Raw genomic sequence first — 19150 nt, 5'->3', positions numbered from 1 at the left:
CGAGCCCTAGAGCCTGCATTCTGCAATAAGAGAAGCCGCAACAATGCGGGAGGTGAGCGGGCTTGAAGCATAGCCGGCGCCTCTCACCCTGGCAAGGGCAAAGGCCATGCAGAGCCTGGTCACACAAAAGCTCAGCTCCCAGTAACTGGCATAGCGGCATCTTTGGGCTGGAGGAGGATCTTTAAGGATCCAGAAGACTCAAAGGACTAGGAGGGAAAGTCCAGATACACTCCCCAGCATTTTAAGGCTGTGACCATTAAGAACAGAAGACACACAACATGAACTATAGTTAAAAACACCTCCCCTAAAGGGAAAGTTGCTCAGTTGTGTCTGACTCTTTGTGACCCTGTGGACTATACCCGCCAGGTTCCTCTGTCCATGGAACCCTCCAGGCAAGAATACTGGAGTCAGCTGCCATTCCCTTCTTCAGGGGATCTTCTTGACCCAGGGATCAAACCCATTGCAGGCAGATTCTGCACCAGGGAGGCCCCAAAACAGGGAAGCCTCCAACTCTCACCAAACACAAAGCCTTGGTTTTCAATCTGCAGTGGTGGCAACATTTTAACATTCATATAATCACTCAGTTCCCCTCTGGAGCCAGTTAAGAGTTACCTTGGTGGTCAACGTAAGGCTTGAAGGCCTGCAGGATTTTTGGCACAGCTACCCCCATGTCAAGTTCCGTCAGAGTTAGCTCATTCATGAAGTACGGGAGCTGAAAGAGAGAAGGGAAAACGAAGGAGACACGTCAGTAGCCTGGTTAATGTTAGAAGTCCACAGTCTCAGAGGGAACGATGGTCCAGGCGTGGGGAACACATTTACTTAGCCAAAATTGATTAAGCACACGCCACACATGATGCATCATGTTACAGACAGAGCCGTGGACGAGTCAGGCAAGGTCCTTGCTCTCATGGGGTTTAGGCTGAAGGGGCAGAAACAGAAAAGTAGACAACCTAACTTCAGAGACTGACTGGGCTACATAGAAAACAAGATGGGTGATGGGGAGGAGGGAGGCTGGGGAGTTTTGGATGAGGTCAGCGAAGCCATCTCTGAGGGTGTTGACTGTGGAGAAGGAATCAGTCATGCTGGTCAGGTTAATAATGCCCAGGGTTGGCTGAAGTCTGGGAAAATGGACCTCTCTGAGAGGACTAGTGTGGGGAAGACAGGAAGTCACTAGAACATTGACTGTAGGCCAACTTACAACATGTATTAAAATCCTTCACGCAAAAAAAATCACGTCCTTTGACCCCTGTGCTAGACTTTTTCCCTTGCCCCCGCGGATTTGAGTTCCTCTCTACAGCCCAGGAGGCCAGTATGCGGGAACCGCACAAATGACCTCTCTTGCCCTCTGACTTCTGCCTGAGCTTGGCCAGTGGGACACACGAGTGTGCAGGGGGCTGGGAGGTACCAGGAGGGAAGTACTGTCGGGCACTCATCCCCTCCCTTTGCTCAAGGCCACAGCTCCTGCCAGACAGGCAGCACCTTCGCACAGCCAGCCTGCCTGAGTTTGGGTAACCACTCCCCGCCAGCCCTGGGGTACTGCACTAGGCCTTTCGGTTTCTCTGCATCGGTCCACACCTTCCTAAACCCTCCCTTTATTAAACTCTCCCCTGTGGCTTGTTCCATCTGAATGTGTCATGTGTTTCCCACTGGGACCCTGACTAACACGGCTGTCAGTAAGAATTTACTCTAAATGAACTAAAATAAGAGTGCTGGTATCATGCTTAGAAATTCCTACTTCATCTCCAGAGCACAAAAATTAATTCTATGCTTCCTCCACCTGGATTAATGTATGTTATGTATATTTTAAACAATATAGTTTAGTTAGTCCATTCCTAATTTTAGTGTAAGACATAAATTAGGAATTTACCTTAGTTTTTTCCCCAATGACTACTCAGGCGTCTTAACCTATTTCTAAATCTTTCCCTACTGACCTGCAAAGCCACCTTTCAATGAGATTCCCACCTCACTGGAGTCTGTATTGAGCACTGTTTCCTAACAGTATCAAAGTGCTTTCATTACTGTAGCTTTAAAATACATTTTTATGTCTGGCAAGTCCATGTCTTTTCTTTTCCCCAGAATTTTCTTAGTCTCCTTAAGTACTGCTCCAGTTAAACATTAGAATAATTTTGTAAAATTTAGAATATAATTACGAGTTAAAAAAAAATTGAACATATGCTGAACATCTCCCATAAAATGAGAAGCATCGAGCCAAGCATGAATTTCGTGCCTATTGAGCTGGACCTCTTTAGCTGTCTCTCTGCAGAGAAACTCAAGACATTTTCAGGATTCGCCAGTCAGAGAATGTCATCTTTGATTTTTTGTGGGGATGGAGGTGTTAAATAGGTTATGATGTCTGAGACGGACAAAACGTGACTACAGTATTCAAATGTGTGTTCTGAATTGGTGGTTGCTTTATTTGGAAAACCATTTTTCCAAAGCATCAATGTTATATGGTACTTGGCCTTCCAAGCAGCCTACAGAAATGCTACTTGGCCAAGAATGTAGCCAAAATCTGGCACCCCTGCCCCAGTCCTGTGTGTCTATTATTGTCATCCTAACACCCAGTGTTTCTGGAGCAGGTCAGGTTTCTATGGGAACAGGAGCCGACACCGAGACAGGGAGTGGACTGCAGACAGAGAACGTGGAGTCCCTCCCTGTGCCCCGTCCAGCCTCCCACCCACCCCCATCCTGGCTCCCTGGAGTCCCCAGAGGGCAGAGGTAGGGCCTGAGATGAAAGTGGGAACTGAAGGAGACCGAGAAAGGCTTGGTGTGGTGGTGGGCACCAATTACCAGTAAGCAGGAGTGGGGATGGAGAGCAGCCAGGCGTCTCTCCTACCCACTCACCTGAGTGCCCAACTCCAAGCTTCTGCAACATTTTTAACCAACCCCCTACCTCTCCCTTGCTCAGATCTATGATCTGAATCCAAACTCTCAGGACCAGGCCCAAGAGCAGCTTCCTTTCTGCCCTGTGGGGGCGGGGGAGGGCCAAGGAAAGGTCACTCCCCCAACAGAGACTCTCCTCTTCCCACCCAAGGGAACCCAGGGTGTGCTCTTTACCCTTCACGTAAACCCAGCTGGGGACCGGGCACTCTCCAGGTTGCTGGGGGGTGAGTCGGAAACCACTGCAATAACTGAGCAGCATCTGCTGACCTGGGCACAGAGGCCGTAACTACCGGGGACTCCAAGATAGTGCCGGAGCAGCCGGCCAAGCAGGGCGTACCTGCTGTCGGGACAGAGACTCAGCTTGTTTTAAACCCATCACCGGGCACCAGCTACATACACAGGGCTGCTCTTTCACGACGTGAGCCATAATCGCGGGTGAAGGTAACAACCCGAGCCTGCAGCCAGCCAAGAGCTGCCCGTGTGTCAGGCCCTCGAGGAGACCAGAAGACAGGGCAGAGCTCTGTCCCGGGGGCAGCTGGGGCTCCTCCAGACATTCTGGCTCCTGACTGGTCATTCACTAACACTCACCACTGGGTTTACGGAACGGCCCTGCCTAGGGAGACTTGGCTATTTGCTGATTGTAGTTCTCTTGGCAGGGGTGGTGGCAGGTTCAGAAGTGGGGTGATACCCTGCTGCTTTCCGGCTTATCCCATTGCCAGCCCCCCCCCCTCTAGTCTGCAGGGCACTTCTGGGGGCAACAGCTCAGGTGGGGGTGGGGGGTAGGAGGTGCTGGGGCTGGCAGTGTGGGGACAGCCCCCGCCTCTGAACTGCTGGTGCTGCTGGATCGGGGCCCCTTTCTCCTCCCTGACCTCCCAGTACTTTGACCTCAAAAAATGGGAGGAGGTTTAAGTCTGTGTCCTGCAAAATAGCCCACATGACCAGCCAGCAAAGGGAGAAGGAGAAAATGAGAGACTTTTCTCAACCTCTTCTGGGTTAAGGGACCCCACGGTTCTCCACCTGGGGTGGACTCCCAGCACCAGCACTCTGATACCCTGTCCCAGTCTGTTCTGGAACGTCTGTAACGGGAGAGTGGGGTCCCTCGTCACCATGACCTGTAGCCCTCCTGCTCAGGGAAGCGCCCACGACAGTCTCTGGGAGAAGAGCAGTACCAGCCCCGCCCCGCACTTCCACCCAGACCTCAAGCCCTCCATGGTTTTCCAGAAAGGGGAGGAGGCTGAGCGAGCTCCAGGGTGGCTGCTGGCCTGTCCACTCCAAACACTGCCTCCTGCTTCCCCAGGGACCTGGCCAGCAGAGCAGGCAACCCTCAACTCGCCCGGAGAACACAAAGAGGCTGACCCTTGTCCACAGAGCCTGCCCTGAACTCTGCCTCGAAACCCGCTCCCCTGGCTGAGGTGGTGCCCCTTCCTCCTCCTCAGGGCCTGGGGAAGGGACGACAGTGAGCTGCGTGGCAGGGAGAGCCTGCCTGAGTCCGGAAGGGCTCTGTTCATGATCTAAAGGAACCAAACCAAAGCTCCTCCATGTCCACAGTTTCTTCGAACACCATTTTACCTTCATTCACTGTCTCCTAACATGGAGTCCCTGAACTCTCTGAGATCATGGGCAGGATTCTGTGTCACGGTGCTTTCTTCTAGGGAAAAGATCCATATGTTTCTGCTTCTCCAAAGTGGCTATGACCCAAAAGACACTGATTCAGCTGCTGACTGGGCAAGCTCTCTGTGAGGATCTGCGGACCACGGCGACTCTTCCTTGGCAGGGTGTTCACTGGATCAAAAGCTTAAGTCTCAGTCACCTAACTCAGGTCTGCTGGTTGGCAAAGGTGGTACTAAATGAGTCACTAAGTGGCAACCATGAAGAACACTTATGCAAGTTTAGACTCACTTCCAAGCGGGCCTACAGCAGCACCGGGACTGTTCCTTCAGCAGAGAGAGAGCCCAAAATAAAAACACCATCTGGCCAGAAGTAAAGGTCAAATGCAGACACACTGAGAGCGCAACAGAGGCCTTCCCAGCTTTGAGAGGAGTTGGGAAAGAGGCCTTATGTAGTCTGGCATTTTCCTCACAGCACATGCTGTGTGGCTGGGTGAGCTCTCCCGCCATATGATTCAAGTTCATTACTAACTTAAAGGTAACAGAATTCTACATAGCAAATAGCTACAAAAGCTCACATGGTCCCAGATCGAATCCTGGATTTGATAATCCTAGACTGGATAATAATGAGGGCCACGGAAGAAAAAAAGTAAACAGGAGCAGTCACTAAATCCCCAGATGCAGTTAGTCAGATGGTCAAGGTCACAGCCCAGATGTGTTATTTGGTAAGAACTCACTACTCTCCACTTGTTCTATGTTTTCAACCCCATTATTTTTCACTTAGGACATAACGTATAAAATTTCCAGAAATTAAGACGTGATGAATTGGAACACTCTTGTGTGGAAAACAATACCTTTATTTTGCTGAGTTTCATTTGGATTTTCTTAGACACCAGATCAGACCAGTACTTCTCTCCTAAGAAGTCCCAAAACATTCTTCCAAGCAAGGCATTCACCCAGGCTTCCTGTTCCTCCTCCTCAGAGGGTGGCGCCTCTGGCAACTGGCAAAAGGAAAGGGCCCAAAATTAGCTAGAAAGCAACTGGAGAACAAGACAGGTGCTTATTTTTATAAAGTCACTGAAGGTTCCTCCCTCTCAAGATGGGGGAACCACGTGAGTCCTATTTCTTCCCTATAAATTACAAGTCCCACATTATGTCAGTGAACAAGAAAAAGAGAAACAAAAGCCACCGTCACCGATGAAAACCCCTCTTCATCTATTTTCATTTGCTACCAGTCTTCTCGTGAACCAGCTAATATTTCATACAATTAGCTCAGCCATATTACCCTACCGCACCCCCCCTCCCCACCCCCCAAATCAGCTTGGTACCAACGTTCTGACTCAATGACACATCTCATCAAATGATTGCCTATCTTTCTTCCAGTTAAGACTCCCAGGACATCTAACTGTCAAGCTGGTCTCCCCAGACAGCCCCAGAACTCTCACATTTAGCCTGACTCCTATGAGGTCACGATTCTCTTGGGCGAGGGGCAAGAGTTGCTTAGAAATACTGGTGTCTGGGTCCTTCATCTGGAGATGCTAATATGAGTGGGTAAGAGGACTTTCTGGAAGCTCTCTCATGGATGCAATGAGCAGGTGAGGTTGAGACCCACAGCCCTGGATTAGAGAGGGGAACTCTGAGCAACTCCACAGCTGTCCTCACCCATCTCTGCCCAGGTTTACCCTCCACTGGATACAATCCATCCCAAATGCCTATCATGGCCAACATGCGAGGTGGTGCTGGTGGTGTAGTCGCTAAGTTGTGTCCAACTCTTGCGACCCCATGGGTCGTAACCCTCCAGGCTCCTCTGTCCATGGAATTTTTCAGGCAAGAATAATTGGAGTGCTTTCCATTCCCTTCTCCAGGGGATCTTCCCAACCCAGGGATTGAACCCAGGTCTCCTGCATGGCAGGTGCATTCTTTACTGACTGAACCACCAGGGAAGCCTAACGTGGGAGGTGGGAAAAGAGCAAACCCTGTTAGCCTCTAATTTCCAAGGCTGAGTACTGAGCCCCAGACTCTTGGTGGGAGAGGGCCGGGGTGGGGGACAAGCAGAGGGAGAAGTGGCCACGACACCCACGGCCCCTCTGAGAGCACGGGTGATGCCTGGGGCATCCACTGACCCCACACCCGGCCCTAGGATAAGACTCCTTCTCAGGCTCCCTCATCTACATCTCACAGTACCCCAGAAAGACAGGACTTTTACTTCTATTTTAGGGAGGAGAAAACAGACTCAGCCCTGATCAGTGCCCTGCCTGAGGCCCCTAATTCATCAGCGCAGCCTGACTCACAGCCCCTCCCTGTCCCCCAGTGCTCCGTCCTGTGGGAGGAAGCAGGAGTGACTGGCCCCAGTGTGACAGCCGTGTCCTGTGCCGAGGGCTCTAATGAGATGACAGCTTCACAGAGTCAATTAGCCTTGGAAGGCAAAGGCCAAAAGAACGAGAAATGCAGGATCTGTGGGCTATTCACCCTTTCTCTTCCCTCTGCGGTTGATACAAATACATTTGGATTGTCCTCACGGCTGCCTGCAGCCATTACACGCAGCGGACGCCTCTGTGCTCCACGCGTGCAGGCTCACGCCAGTCACGGCTGTCCTGGGCAGCCCCACACAGCTGTGTCCTAGGCTGGTGGCAGAGTACACGCGTGTGTGGCCTGCTGCTCATGGACTTTTCACTTAAGAGATCTGGTGACGTGCGAGTGTCCTAAAGGTCTATGGCAGGTATCTATGTGTGACTCTTCTGAAGTCTGGAGCCCTTAGGGTCTGACCCAGTTGAACCAGTCACTGAGCGTGTGTGGAGCTTGGCAGATCACCCAGCGCCCACCTGTCCTCTACTCCTATCAGAGCATGTGCCGTCTCTCGCTTTGGGGACGTGGTGTTCACTTGCATTTCTCAATGTAATGTTACTGCATATAAGCAGGGATAGTCTATGTTTGAGGAGTCCTTCAAATTGGGATGTTTTCAAAGTTCTCCCTTATGAATGTTGATGAGTTTCATTAAAAAAAAAATTAAACTCTGGTTTAAACAATAAATACATTTCAGAAGACACGGCTCTAGCTGCCTTGTGTGAACAGCTGCGGGGTACCCTCGCTGTGCCCTTGGGCTGTACAGGCTTCCACTAGCAACCAGGGCACCTCGGCCACCAGGTCCCGGATGGATGAGCGGGAGTCTGTGTCCAGCAAGCACTGTCATGCTTCAAGTTGTATGTGGCTTTTGGAATCGCTTTTTTTCTCTGCCAGAACGTCTGCGCCCCGCCCGAGGGGAATCTGGTCTAACTTTTCCGAGGTTACTCACTGTCTCTGAGTCACATGAGATTATCCACGCAGACTTCTGAGTGAGCACTCATCCAAGGACAATGCCCTCCTCCCCTGGGAGGCCGGGCAGAGCCAAGACGCTGCCCACGCAGGACAGCGCATGTCATACTCAGATCTGTAGGCTGTACAGAGAAGAGGTCACTCTTTCCCTTCTCCTGTGGGAGGGCTGGCCCTTTACTAACCTCTCCTTACACCCGAGTTATTCACAGGAAACAGGGTTTAACACAAAATAGCAAGAAACAAAGCCTATTTCACAACTTTTGTCCAAGCCAAAGGCATATGATGTGGAAACAAATTTCCGAAATTACTGACAAGCAGGTTGTGTTTTTTCTCTTCAACTGTTCCTTTTTCTAATGCAGGGTCGCTCCACAGACTTGAGGGGAACAAAGAAAAATCCAGGAGCAGCAGAACACTGACGATGCATCAGAGCAGCTTTATGAACAAAATCTGGGTTCAACAGGCTGCTAGAAAGAATGCATTTTCAATGAAAGTCATAAACATGTAAGACCTTAAACAATAATGTGCATATACTTCCTCAGGCTGCTATTTGGCTGCAGGGAGGAATGTGAGAAGCATATTCATGTCACCATTTCAACTAAAGATGTGTATTTAGAAAGGGTAAGTTTCTAAAAATGGCTCCCAAAATAAAGTTTGGAGAGCTCAATGGCCAGGAGCTGAAGCAAGGCCATTAGAACTGTCTGATTAGCTCTTGGGAGGTATTTTATTAAAAACTAACCCACAGAAAGAAAATAGTACAGATTTACTTTGTGTGGTGTAACTTCTCCTATTATAAACAGTCAGATGAGCCCAGCTCTTTAGGGACAAAAAGAGCTTAGAGGCTTTGCTGCTAAGGTTTGGTCGCACACAATCTGGTGTCATGAGGGTTTCACGAAGGGCTGCATGGCCCAGGAGAAGGCACAGTGGGAGACCCTCCCGTGGGAGCTGTTTCCCCAATTACAAAACCAAGCATAAGTGCTATAGAAAACACCCATAATCCCACTATCCAGATTTAATTATTTAAAACATTTTAACTACATCTTCTTTCAGTCTGTTTTCAACGTATATATACTTTTAAGAATATGTAGCTTAAAAAAACAGATATATCTAACATGGTCTTGTATCCTTTTATAAAAACAAATTTATGGAGATATAATCCAGGAGGCACTACTGATAAAGAACTCACCTGCCAATGCAGGAGACTTAAGAGACTCAGGTTCAATCCCTGGGTCGGGAAGGTCCCCTGGAGAAGGGTATGAAAACCCCCTCCAGTATTATTGCCTGGAGAATCCCATGGACAGAGGAGCCTGGCGGGCTACAGTCCATGGGGTCGCAAAGAGTCAGACACGACTGAACTGACTTAGCACACAGCACAATCCACATACCATACAATTCAGCCATTAAAGAGCTTAATCAGTGGTAGCTGGTGTATTCAGAGTCGTGAAGCCATGAGCACAGTCACTTTTAGGGTATCTTCATTACCCCCAAAGAAACCCTGTATCCACTAGCAGTCACTCCCCATTCCTCCCAACTCCATCCCCACCAGCCTGAGGCAACCAATCACTCATCTGTGGCAGTGAATTTGCCTATTCTGGACATTTCATAAAATGGAATCAAACAATATGTGTTCTTTTGTGACTGACTTCTTGCACTAAGCGTGATGTTTTCAAGATCATCCATGATGTAGCACGTATCAGTACACCTATCATTCCTTCTTATTGTGGAAGAATATTCTATTATGTGCATACATCACACTTTATTCATTCTTCAATTGATTGATACTTCAGTTGTTTTCCACTTCTTGCTACTGTGAATAACACTGCTATGAACAGTTGTTCACAAGTTTTTGCATGGACACAGAGTTTCATTTCTCTTAGATGTATACACAGCAGTGGAACCGCTGGACCACATAACTCTTATGTTTAACATTCTGTTGTTGTTCAGTCGCTCAGTCTTTGCAACCCCAGGGACTGCAGCATGCCAGATTTCCCTGTCCTTCACCATCTCCCAGAGCTTGCCCAAACTCACGTCCATTGAGTCGGTGATGCCATCCACCCATCTCATCGTCTGTTGTCCCTTCTCTTGCCTCCAGTCTTGCCCAGTATCAGGGTCCCTTCGAATGAGTCAGCTCTTTGCATCAGGTGGCCAAAGTGTTGGAGCTTCAGCTTCAGCATCAGTCCTTCCAATGAATAGTCAGGACTGATTTCCTTTAGGATTGACTGGTTTGATTTCCTTGTAGTCCAAGAGACTCTCAAGAGTCCAACACTCCAACACCACAGTTCAAAAGCAGCGATTCTTTGCCACTCAGCCTTCTTTATGGTCAAACTCTCATATACATACATGACTACTGGAAAAATCATAGCTTTGACTATATGGACTTTGTGAGCAATATAATGTCTCTGCTTTTAAAAATGCTGTTTAGGTTTGCCATAGCTTTTCTTCCAAGGAGCAAGTGTCTTTTAATTTTGTGGCTGCAGTCACCATCTGCAGTGATTTGGGAGTCCAAGAAAATAAAGTCTGTCACTGTTTCCATTGTTTCCCCATCTATTTGCCATGAAATGATGGGACCAGATACCATGATCTTATTTTTTTGAACACTGGGTTTTAAAGCCACCTTTTTCACTCTCCTCTTTCATCTTCATCAAGAGGCTCTTTAGCTCCTCTTTTCTTTCTGCCACAAAGGTGGTGTCATCTGCATACCTGAGGTTATTGATATTTCTGCCGGCAATCTTGATTACAGCTTGTGCTTCGTCCAGCCTGGCATCTCACATGATGTACTCTGCATAGACGACATTCTGAGGAACCATCAAACTGCTTTCTGCAGCAGCTGTGTCATTTTATATTCCCACTGTACAACGGTTCCAGTTTCTCCACATTCTCACTAACTGCTATTATCTTTTTCATTCTAGCCATCCTAGTGGTTTAGAAGTAGCACTGCATTATGGCTTTGATTTGCATTTCTCCAATGACTAATGACTTTGAATATCTTTCATATGCTTATTGGTCATTTGTATATCTTCTTTGGAGAAATATCTGTTCCGATCCTCTATTTCTTAATTAGGTTTTTGTTATTGAGTTTTAAGAGTCCTCTATATCAGTGATCCCCAACCTTTTTGGCTCCAGGGACTGGTTTCATAGAAGACAATTTTTCCATCCACCAGGTTGGTGGTGGGGGATGGTTTCAGAATGGTTCAAGTGCATTACATTTATTGCACACTTTATTTCTATTATTACTACAGCAACTCCACCTGAGATCATTAGGCATTAGATCCTGGAGGCTGGAGACCCCTGCGTTATCTATTCTGGGCACAAGACCCTTAAGACCTGTGATTCGCAAACTCTGGGTTGTTTTTTCCCTTTCTTAATGGTATGTTTGCAGCATAGAAGTTTTAATTTTGATGAAGTCCAATTTATCTTTTTTTCCTTTGGTTGTGCGTACTTTTGGTATCTTATCTAAGAAGTTTTTATCTACCTCCAAATCAGAGATTTACTCCTGTATTTTCAGAGTTTCATAGTTTCTGTTCTAGGATCCGTTTTGAGTTAACCTTTGTATACAGTGTGAGGGAGGAGTCTGACCTCATTCTTTGGCATGTGGATGTCCAGCTGCTTTAGCACTTACTATTTGCTGAAAAGACTACACTTTCCCCCACTGAACTGTCATGACACTCTTATCTGGAGGCTTTCTAAAATTTATTTTAAAATTGGATATATGGCTTTACATTTTTTACTTATTGTATGGTAAGCACTTCGCAATTCCACTTTTAAAAGTTTAAAAAGCAGACTCTGAGGAGGGAAAGAGGAAGTCTTGGGAAGCCACTCTGCCTGTTAACATTTCCTGGTTCCTGTTTAATTCCTGTTTGCTTTGTTGAGTTCTTATCTCCTGATAACACCAAACAGGAGGTAGTCCCTTATGATCCAGTTTTTAGGTAACGAGATAGTGGAACTAGTAATAATGAAGATAGGACTCTCCAGACCTGGGGCAGACTACAGGAGCTCTAAGTAGTTTTTAACACCTTCCAGCAAAAAGCAGTGTGGCAGCGTGTGATGTGATCTGAACACCAGAGCCTCATGCTTGGAGGACTCAGAGCATGGCCTCACCGATGGTCCCCCGTTCCCAGGCAGGCTGCTCTGGGGCCCCCAGAACTAGCAGCATCCCTGGCCTCGCACCCCTCAGCAAATCCACAGGCTGCCAGTGGGGTCTCCCTTCCTGAGGTGCCCACTCCAGGTAATACTATCCCACCTTTAGACATTTCTTAAGAGCGTCCTCATTTTCTTAATTCATATCTTCTCCTCAAACCAAGGAGACTACCTCAACAAGATGGTCAAGCTGTGGGTCTCCTCAGCCAGCCTCATGGTCTCACTGTTCTACAGGGTAAGCTGCCTGAGAAGAGAGAAAATGGCGCCAAGATCACAGGGCTTTGGAGACTTCAGAGGCTGGCACAGCCTGTGCTTGTGAGATAACAGAGTCACAAGGGCAAGTCAGGGCTCAGTGGCTGACGGCTAATGGCTAACCATCTGGAGAACGAGGCCCTTCCTCCCAAAACAGTGGTATTTTATAATTCAAGTTTTGAGCTCCAAAGTGCCTTCAGAAAGCCCCGAACTTGCTTTTAATTATTGAGTGAGAATCACTAACAAAAGTGCTTAGTACTGTTTAATCCAAGTCTAGTCTATATTTACTAATTATCACTGGGTATTTTTAACACGGGTTTGGCTCCTGAGCACCTGCGGCCTCACTCACCTTCTGACCCAGCTCAGCACTGGGCAACGTGTGAGAAAGGAGGCCAAGTGTGTGGACACTGCCATTAGGCCTGGAGCCCTCCGGGTGAGGAAGGCTTTGAACATGGCCTGTCAGAGGCAGCAGCAGGCCGAGGCAAAGGTTGGAGCTGTGTCCCAAGCTCCCTGAACAGAAGGGGAAGGACGTGTGACCTGGGGTAAGCGTGCAGGTGGTGGCCCACACTGACGGAGTGACAGTGTAACCTGAAGAGATGTCCAAGGTCCCCTTGAGCCTCAGAGGCCCTTCAGTCCCTCCTGGACTCGTGATAGCAGAGGCAACATGAACCAAAGAAATACCCTGGCCATCTCGGGCAGGAAGGATGTGTACAAATGACCACATCCGAAAGGTCCACACTTGATGAAACTCTGAGGAAACAGGCATTCTTGTGACCAGTGGGAATGAACACTGGTGCAACCCTTATGGAGGGGAATTTGGCAATATGTAACAAAACTACATGTGAGTTTACATTTTGACATCCTGCTAAGATTTCATCGTGAAGCTGTATCCCCAATAACACAAAAATACACATAGCCACACAGTTACTCACTGCAGTGTTGTTTTTAACTGCAAAATATCATAAACCATCTATATGCCTATAAGAGACTGAATATACTACAGAACATTAACACAATGAAGTCAGTCTTCATGGCTGTTTTAAGAAAAAAACAAGAGGAAGGGAAGATACCTAAGAACTGATGTGGAGTGATTTCCAGAGTGTTCCGGTAAGTGAAAAAAGCATGCGAAAGAGTATCCTTAGCGTGGACACCCTCTGTGTAAGAAAGGAGGGGAAATGAACCCAGAGAGGATGAGCCAGAGACTAAGAAGACTGGTTCACTACTGGGGTGAGGGTGGGGGTAGGGAGGATGGCATGAATGAATAGGGTGGGGGAGATGGCACTTTTCTGAGTATGGCTTTGTACAGCTTTGGTTTTGGGAACCATGCGAACGCTTCACAGGCAAAGAATAGAAAGGAAAATCAAAGATGGGGTGGGGGAAGGTCCTCATTTGCTCAAATCGCAAAATTAAAGAGAAATGAAACTAGTAAAGAACTATCTCCACTCAACAGAAAAGCCTGAAAAGTAACAAGAGGAGTACAGGAATAAATACTGTAGCATATATTATTTCCCCAAAATGGTGCAATGCTCTTCTAAGAATTTGCCGCTCCAGTACTCTTGCCTGGGAAATCCCATGGACGGAGGAGCCTGGTAGGCTACAGTCTGTGGGGTCTCAAAGAGTCAGACATGACTGAGCAACTTCACTTTCACTTTTCTCTTTCATGCACTGGAGAAGGAAATGGCAACCCACTCCAGTATTCTTGCCTGGAGAATCCCAGGGACGGGAGCCTGGTGGGCTGCTATCTATGGGGTCGCACAGAGTCGGACACGACTGATGTGACTTAGCAGCGGCAAAAGGTAGAATCTATGCCCCTCTGGGCTCTTTGACTATTCTAACAGCGCAGGAAGGAAGTGACATTATTTTACTTCCGAGATTAGTCATACTTTTACTGTCATGAAAGGCAGTACAGTGTCCACCTGTCTTTTTCTCTAGGGACACTTGTGCTTAGAACCCAGCCACCACAATGAAGAAAGCCCAGGCCACAAGGAGAAGAACCGAGGCCCTCAGTCTGAACTCCCAGCCACCACCCAGCACCTACACGCAAGCCGTGCAAGCGCCATCTTGGAAGCAGGTCCTCCAGCCCTGAGTCCAGCCTCCCCATCTGTCACTGCATGGAGCAGAGAGAAAGCTTTACTGCGAGGCCTGGTGAAATTATAAATTCGTGAGCAAAATAAATCATTGCTATTGTTTTAAGCTACCCTATTTGGGGCTGTTTGTTACACAGCAATAGATAACTAACACACACACCTATACCTGTTCACAACCATCTCTACTATCAGACCACCCCTGAGAGCCAGGACATAGCCAACATGTGCTTCAGGCCAGCCAAGTAGATGTGGAAGCCCAGCACTAATCCTCCTGCACTTTCTTCAAAAGCCCCTCTTTCAAAGATAGTTGTCTCTGTTCACACAGTTCTGGTTCTTCTGTGGCTTCCTAGCTCGAGCAGATTAGAATCAGTAAATCAAGGGGAAGGGTGGGAGACGAGGATAAGCACTTGAGGAAGGGCAACTAGGACACACCAGCCAGCTGACAGCTGACAGAAAATGCTGCAGAGTCTGTGGTCTGGGGTGGCTCAGATGGGGTGAAAGGCCTGAACTAGGTGGCCTCGCCAGACCACAGGCCTGAATTTCCATGTGTTGTACTGAGTCTTTAAATCAGCAAGGAAAGATGAAATCATCCCTGCCTGCTCCGCCTAAGGGGGCCAGGAAGTGCCATGTGGTTTTTAGAGATTTTTATCATGCGCAAAAGATGAAAAAAGATCTTGGTGCCTAAGGGGGTAGCGCTAAAGTGCCTGGAAGAAAGGTTAGCAACAGCAGTGCTAGGTCGGGGCCTCGGCTGTGTGCCAGCAGGGCCTCCCACAAACCCCAGAGATGACATGAAAGAACAAGCACATGTAAACACATACTGAGGAAGCGATGTTCTAAAACTGTTAATTTACAGAACTCTTTTTTAAAAAGCAAGCATTTACTTAGTAGATCATTTTCTTATATCACACAGTTCTCCTCCTGATCCTCCTGAGTCTGATGGGGGTCAAGGCAGCTGACTACCCAGGGAGCAAGGGGACTGGGGTAGGGGAGTGGGAGTCAGTGGTAAACAGGACGTTTCTAGAACAGTTGTATATGATCCCACCTTAGCTTAGCAGGAAGCCTACTTCCCATTCTAGCTGGTAAATTAAGTCAGAGGTGCAGGCAGTGGGTCAGAGGCCAGCAAAGGCGTACAGTCTTTTTTGGCCCTGACAGAGTAGGCTGAGGGAAGTTCTGGGGCCTCTTCCATAGTGAAGAGGGTCAACAGAAGAAATAAAGGCTGAAGGCCAAAGAGGAAGGCCCCAGATGCTTCTGGTTAACAGAAACACAGTCATCTGATCAGAGTTCAAACACTTTAGCAACTGAACATGGCCTCGTCCTACTCCATAGGCGGAGGCTGTGCCTCAGAACCTGAGTGGCTGGAGGCTTGCGGTCGAGCACAGTCTGAGAATGACCCACCAAGAAGGCAGTCCTGGCAGCCAGAGGGTCTTGGAGTCTCAGATCAGGTTTGGAGCCCTCCATCACTTAGCAACTGTGAAATTAACCTACTTAACTTCTATGAGGTTGGGTCTCTCCACCTACAAAATGGAGAGAGTACTAGCTGGTTGGCAAGACTGTTCAAGGGATCAGAGTAATTCTATTAAAGGATCTAGCAGAATCTGGCAGATGGCAGCTTATATTAATCACAAATGCTCTCAAGTCAATGTCCAGCTTGTTATACTAATACTGTGCAAATAATGCTGATGGTAAACATTCAAAAGCCCTGGACACAGCTGAGGAGTCTGAGAAGTTGAGAATACAATGGTTATTGAAGAATTAGACCTCTATTGCTAATGATTTTGTGAATTTCCCGACTGATCACCCAGCTGCTCAGATCAAATGCTCAGGAGTAACCTCTGACTGCTCTGGTTCTCTCAATCCTGCATGGAATTCACCTGCAAACCCAGCCAGCTCCCTCCAAGAGCCTCCCAAAGGCAGCTGCGTCTTACCCCTGCTGTGACCCTTCAGTCTCAGCCCCACTCTTGGCTGCCACCATCACCTCCCATTAGCCACCATCACCTCCCATCCACCCTCTTCCTCCTCCGCCCCTTCTCCATGAGAGCCACGTATCTTTTTCAAACTCAAATCAGATCAACATTATGCCCTGCTCAAAGCCCTCCCAGGGCCTCCCATGATCTGACTGACGAGCAGCTGACCTGAGGAGGCCCTGCCTCTGTCCCTCGCTCACTGCCACCCACGCCGACCTCACGGTGGTTCCCTGAACACTGCAGCCACATCCCTGCTTTGGGGCCTCTGAACCTTCTGGTTCCCACACCTGGAACGCTCCCCCAACACAGATCACAGGGCTCACTTCCTCACTCTGGCCAAGGCTCTGCCCAAGTGTCGCATCCTCAAAGAGGCCCTCCTCGACCATCAATCTAAAGTAGCCATTCTGGCCACTTCCCATTCTCCCTTGTTTGGCTTTATTTTAATCCTTATCGGCACCCGATGTTTGATGCTCGCTGTCTCCCAGACTAGAGTTCCAGCTCCCTAAGAGCATGGCCCTCATCTGTCTGGTTCATCACTGTGTCCCCAGTGCCTGGAACAGGGCCTGGTACAGAAGAGGCGCTCGAAGGGCTAGTGTATGAAGACCTGAGTTTACACGTAGAACAGCCAGGCCAGGGCGGCCAGCTTTACCTTTTTCCCCGTGGTGGGGCTGCTCTCCGCGCTCAGCACAGGGCTCCTCTGGGGGCTCCGGCCTTCCTGGGGGACACACCTGGCCATGTACACGCTGTAGTCCAGAAGCATCTTTTGCCGCACGCCGCCCACCAGCTCCTTCTGCTTCGGCTGGGCCACAAGCTCATCCACGCTGCCTTTGCTGCTGCTGCGGCTGTGGGTCAAGTGTCCCGAGGGGCTGCTGTGTCGGCTGTGTGAGGGCAAAGTCCCTGGGGCAAAAAGAGACGGCTGTTAACGCAGACGAAGAGGGCAGCGGCCAGGGAAACGGAACACAGAGCGTGCTCCAACGGGTCCAGTTGAAAAGTGGCTAAAATGCTACCAATCACTGTTCAAAAAATACAATGCTATTTCCCAGCCTGAAAGACACCCTCCATTGTAATGATAGATCATTTTTTTAGAAGAATTTTTATTTTTCTTCGCGATGATTCAGAGTAACGGGAGCCATGATACATATCTGGTAGGTACCCTTTTTTCTTCCTGGTAAATTGTTAGGGTCAAATGAAGGACTGATACACCTCCCAGGGGCACATGGAAAGGGGGCAGAAAAAGCTAACTGGAACTGCCATAAGCCTGTGGATGAAAAAACACACCATCTTTCATTCATTCATTCATTCAACACGTTTTTTTAATCAAGCACTTTCTCTGGGCCAATTCCACATTAAGAAAAAGATTAAGACATACACAATAACTGCCCTTGAACTCAGGCACCCAGGCAAATAAACAACAGTTTTCTGAAATAAGCACTGTAACTGAAGCACGACTGGGAAGCATAGGGAAAGCCTCTGCCGGAGAGAGCTGAGAGGCGCTTCCCCCAGCACTGACCTCTACAGGCAGTAACCTCCGGACTGCCCCTTGAAAAAATAGTTGGCAATTTTCCCGGCCCAGGTGGGGAACAGCAAGCCAGGTAGAGGGAACAGCATATGCCAAAAGCAAAGACAGGACGCAGAAAGCAAAGACAGTGTCTTCCAGGCACTGTCTGGAGGACAGTGAGAAAGTCAGTGACGTTCCAAGCAAAGTACATGGGATAGAGGGACAGGAAATGAGCACAGGGGCCTGGTGATTGAGGCAAACGCAGCGAGTCAGGAGCCCAAGGATTTTGGCACTTGGATGGTGGTCTCGAGCATGGAGGCCATGCTGAAGGCCAGGAGCTTGAGAGCATGAGCCGCCTTCTCACCAGCCTTCTCATTACAACTAGGGTTCTGCTGCTGCTGCTTCTCTCAGAGGAGCCTCAAGATATAAAAATAAATATAATCCTTAAGGAACCAGCAAAGACAAAAAAAAAAAATCTATAAATATTTCCATCGCTGGTTAAATGTTTTGGTACAGAGTACCGCAGTGAGCAGCCTAGAAAGTAAATGACCCCTGAACACACCTTAGGTGGCAGACAGTCATCAATTCAGGGTGGGCCTCCTTCCTACCTGGGAATCTCTCTCAATTCACTCACAGGCCCTTTAAAAATACATAAGCATTTAGCACACATGTCATTACCTGGTTTACTTCCAGAGACACCAGGTGGTGGCTTCTTGGTTTCTGACTTCAGCTTAGACGCCAGAATAAATCTCCTAAACCACTCCTCTTTTTCTCGGCCAGTTCTCCCAAAGAGATAGAGTATCTGATCTCGATGGCCAGATCGTGTTCCCTCCTGAGGGTGGGGTGGCTTCTTATGGTCCTCGCCTCCCAGCTCCCGCTCAGCTGGTGGCTTCTCTTCAGAAGTTTCTTTGTCAGTCTGGGCCTTAGACATAAAGTCATCTTGTTGACCAAGCTCAATACAAATGGGGTACTTTTTATTCCAGATTCGTTTTCGAGCCAAACTTTTAGGCACAAGATAAACCTACGGAGAAAGGGAAATGATTTACATGCTAAATTAAGAATTGGCTATGATGAGCACTACTACTGTGCAGAGCACAAATGCAGACGTCATAGCCACTTTTGACTAAAATGATGAATGTAAAAGAATTGCCATCTGTCCGTAACACGACTAGAGAAACTATAATTTTTTAGAATATTTATTTATTATTTATTTGACTGCCAGGTCTTAGTTACAGCACACGGGATCTTTAGTTGTGGCATGCGAACCCTTGAAACTAGAATTTCTAGAAATGACTTTTTCTTCAAAATAAGTCCAGAAAGGAGATGTTCAAGAACTTCGACAATTACAAATATCTATGATTTTCAGGTAACAGTAGCACAATAACTATTTAGAGGATTATCATCAATTAAGTC

General features: G+C 48.1%; 1 protein-coding gene across 2 annotated transcripts in view; it reads right to left on the bottom strand.

Annotated features, from left to right (window-relative positions):
• The window catches only part of TEX2 (testis expressed 2), a 108375-nt gene that overhangs the window by 23612 nt on the left and 65613 nt on the right, over positions 1 to 19150 (bottom strand). For both annotated transcript variants that reach the window (XM_043464614.1, XM_043464623.1), the window contains exons 4-7: positions 18416 to 18758; positions 16889 to 17136; positions 5345 to 5491; positions 613 to 712 (exon numbers count right to left, since the gene is read on the bottom strand). In XM_043464614.1, the coding sequence (XP_043320549.1) occupies positions 613 to 712; positions 5345 to 5491; positions 16889 to 17136; positions 18416 to 18758 (838 nt within the window). The remainder of the gene's footprint in view (positions 1 to 612; positions 713 to 5344; positions 5492 to 16888; positions 17137 to 18415; positions 18759 to 19150) is intronic.

This window comes from Cervus canadensis, chromosome 1 (assembly GCF_019320065.1).
Source record: "Cervus canadensis isolate Bull #8, Minnesota chromosome 1, ASM1932006v1, whole genome shotgun sequence".
Classification (NCBI taxonomy): Eukaryota; Metazoa; Chordata; class Mammalia; order Artiodactyla; family Cervidae; genus Cervus; species Cervus canadensis.
Note: the sequence above shows the minus strand (reverse complement) of the source record. Positions and strands in the feature narration are given on the sequence as shown.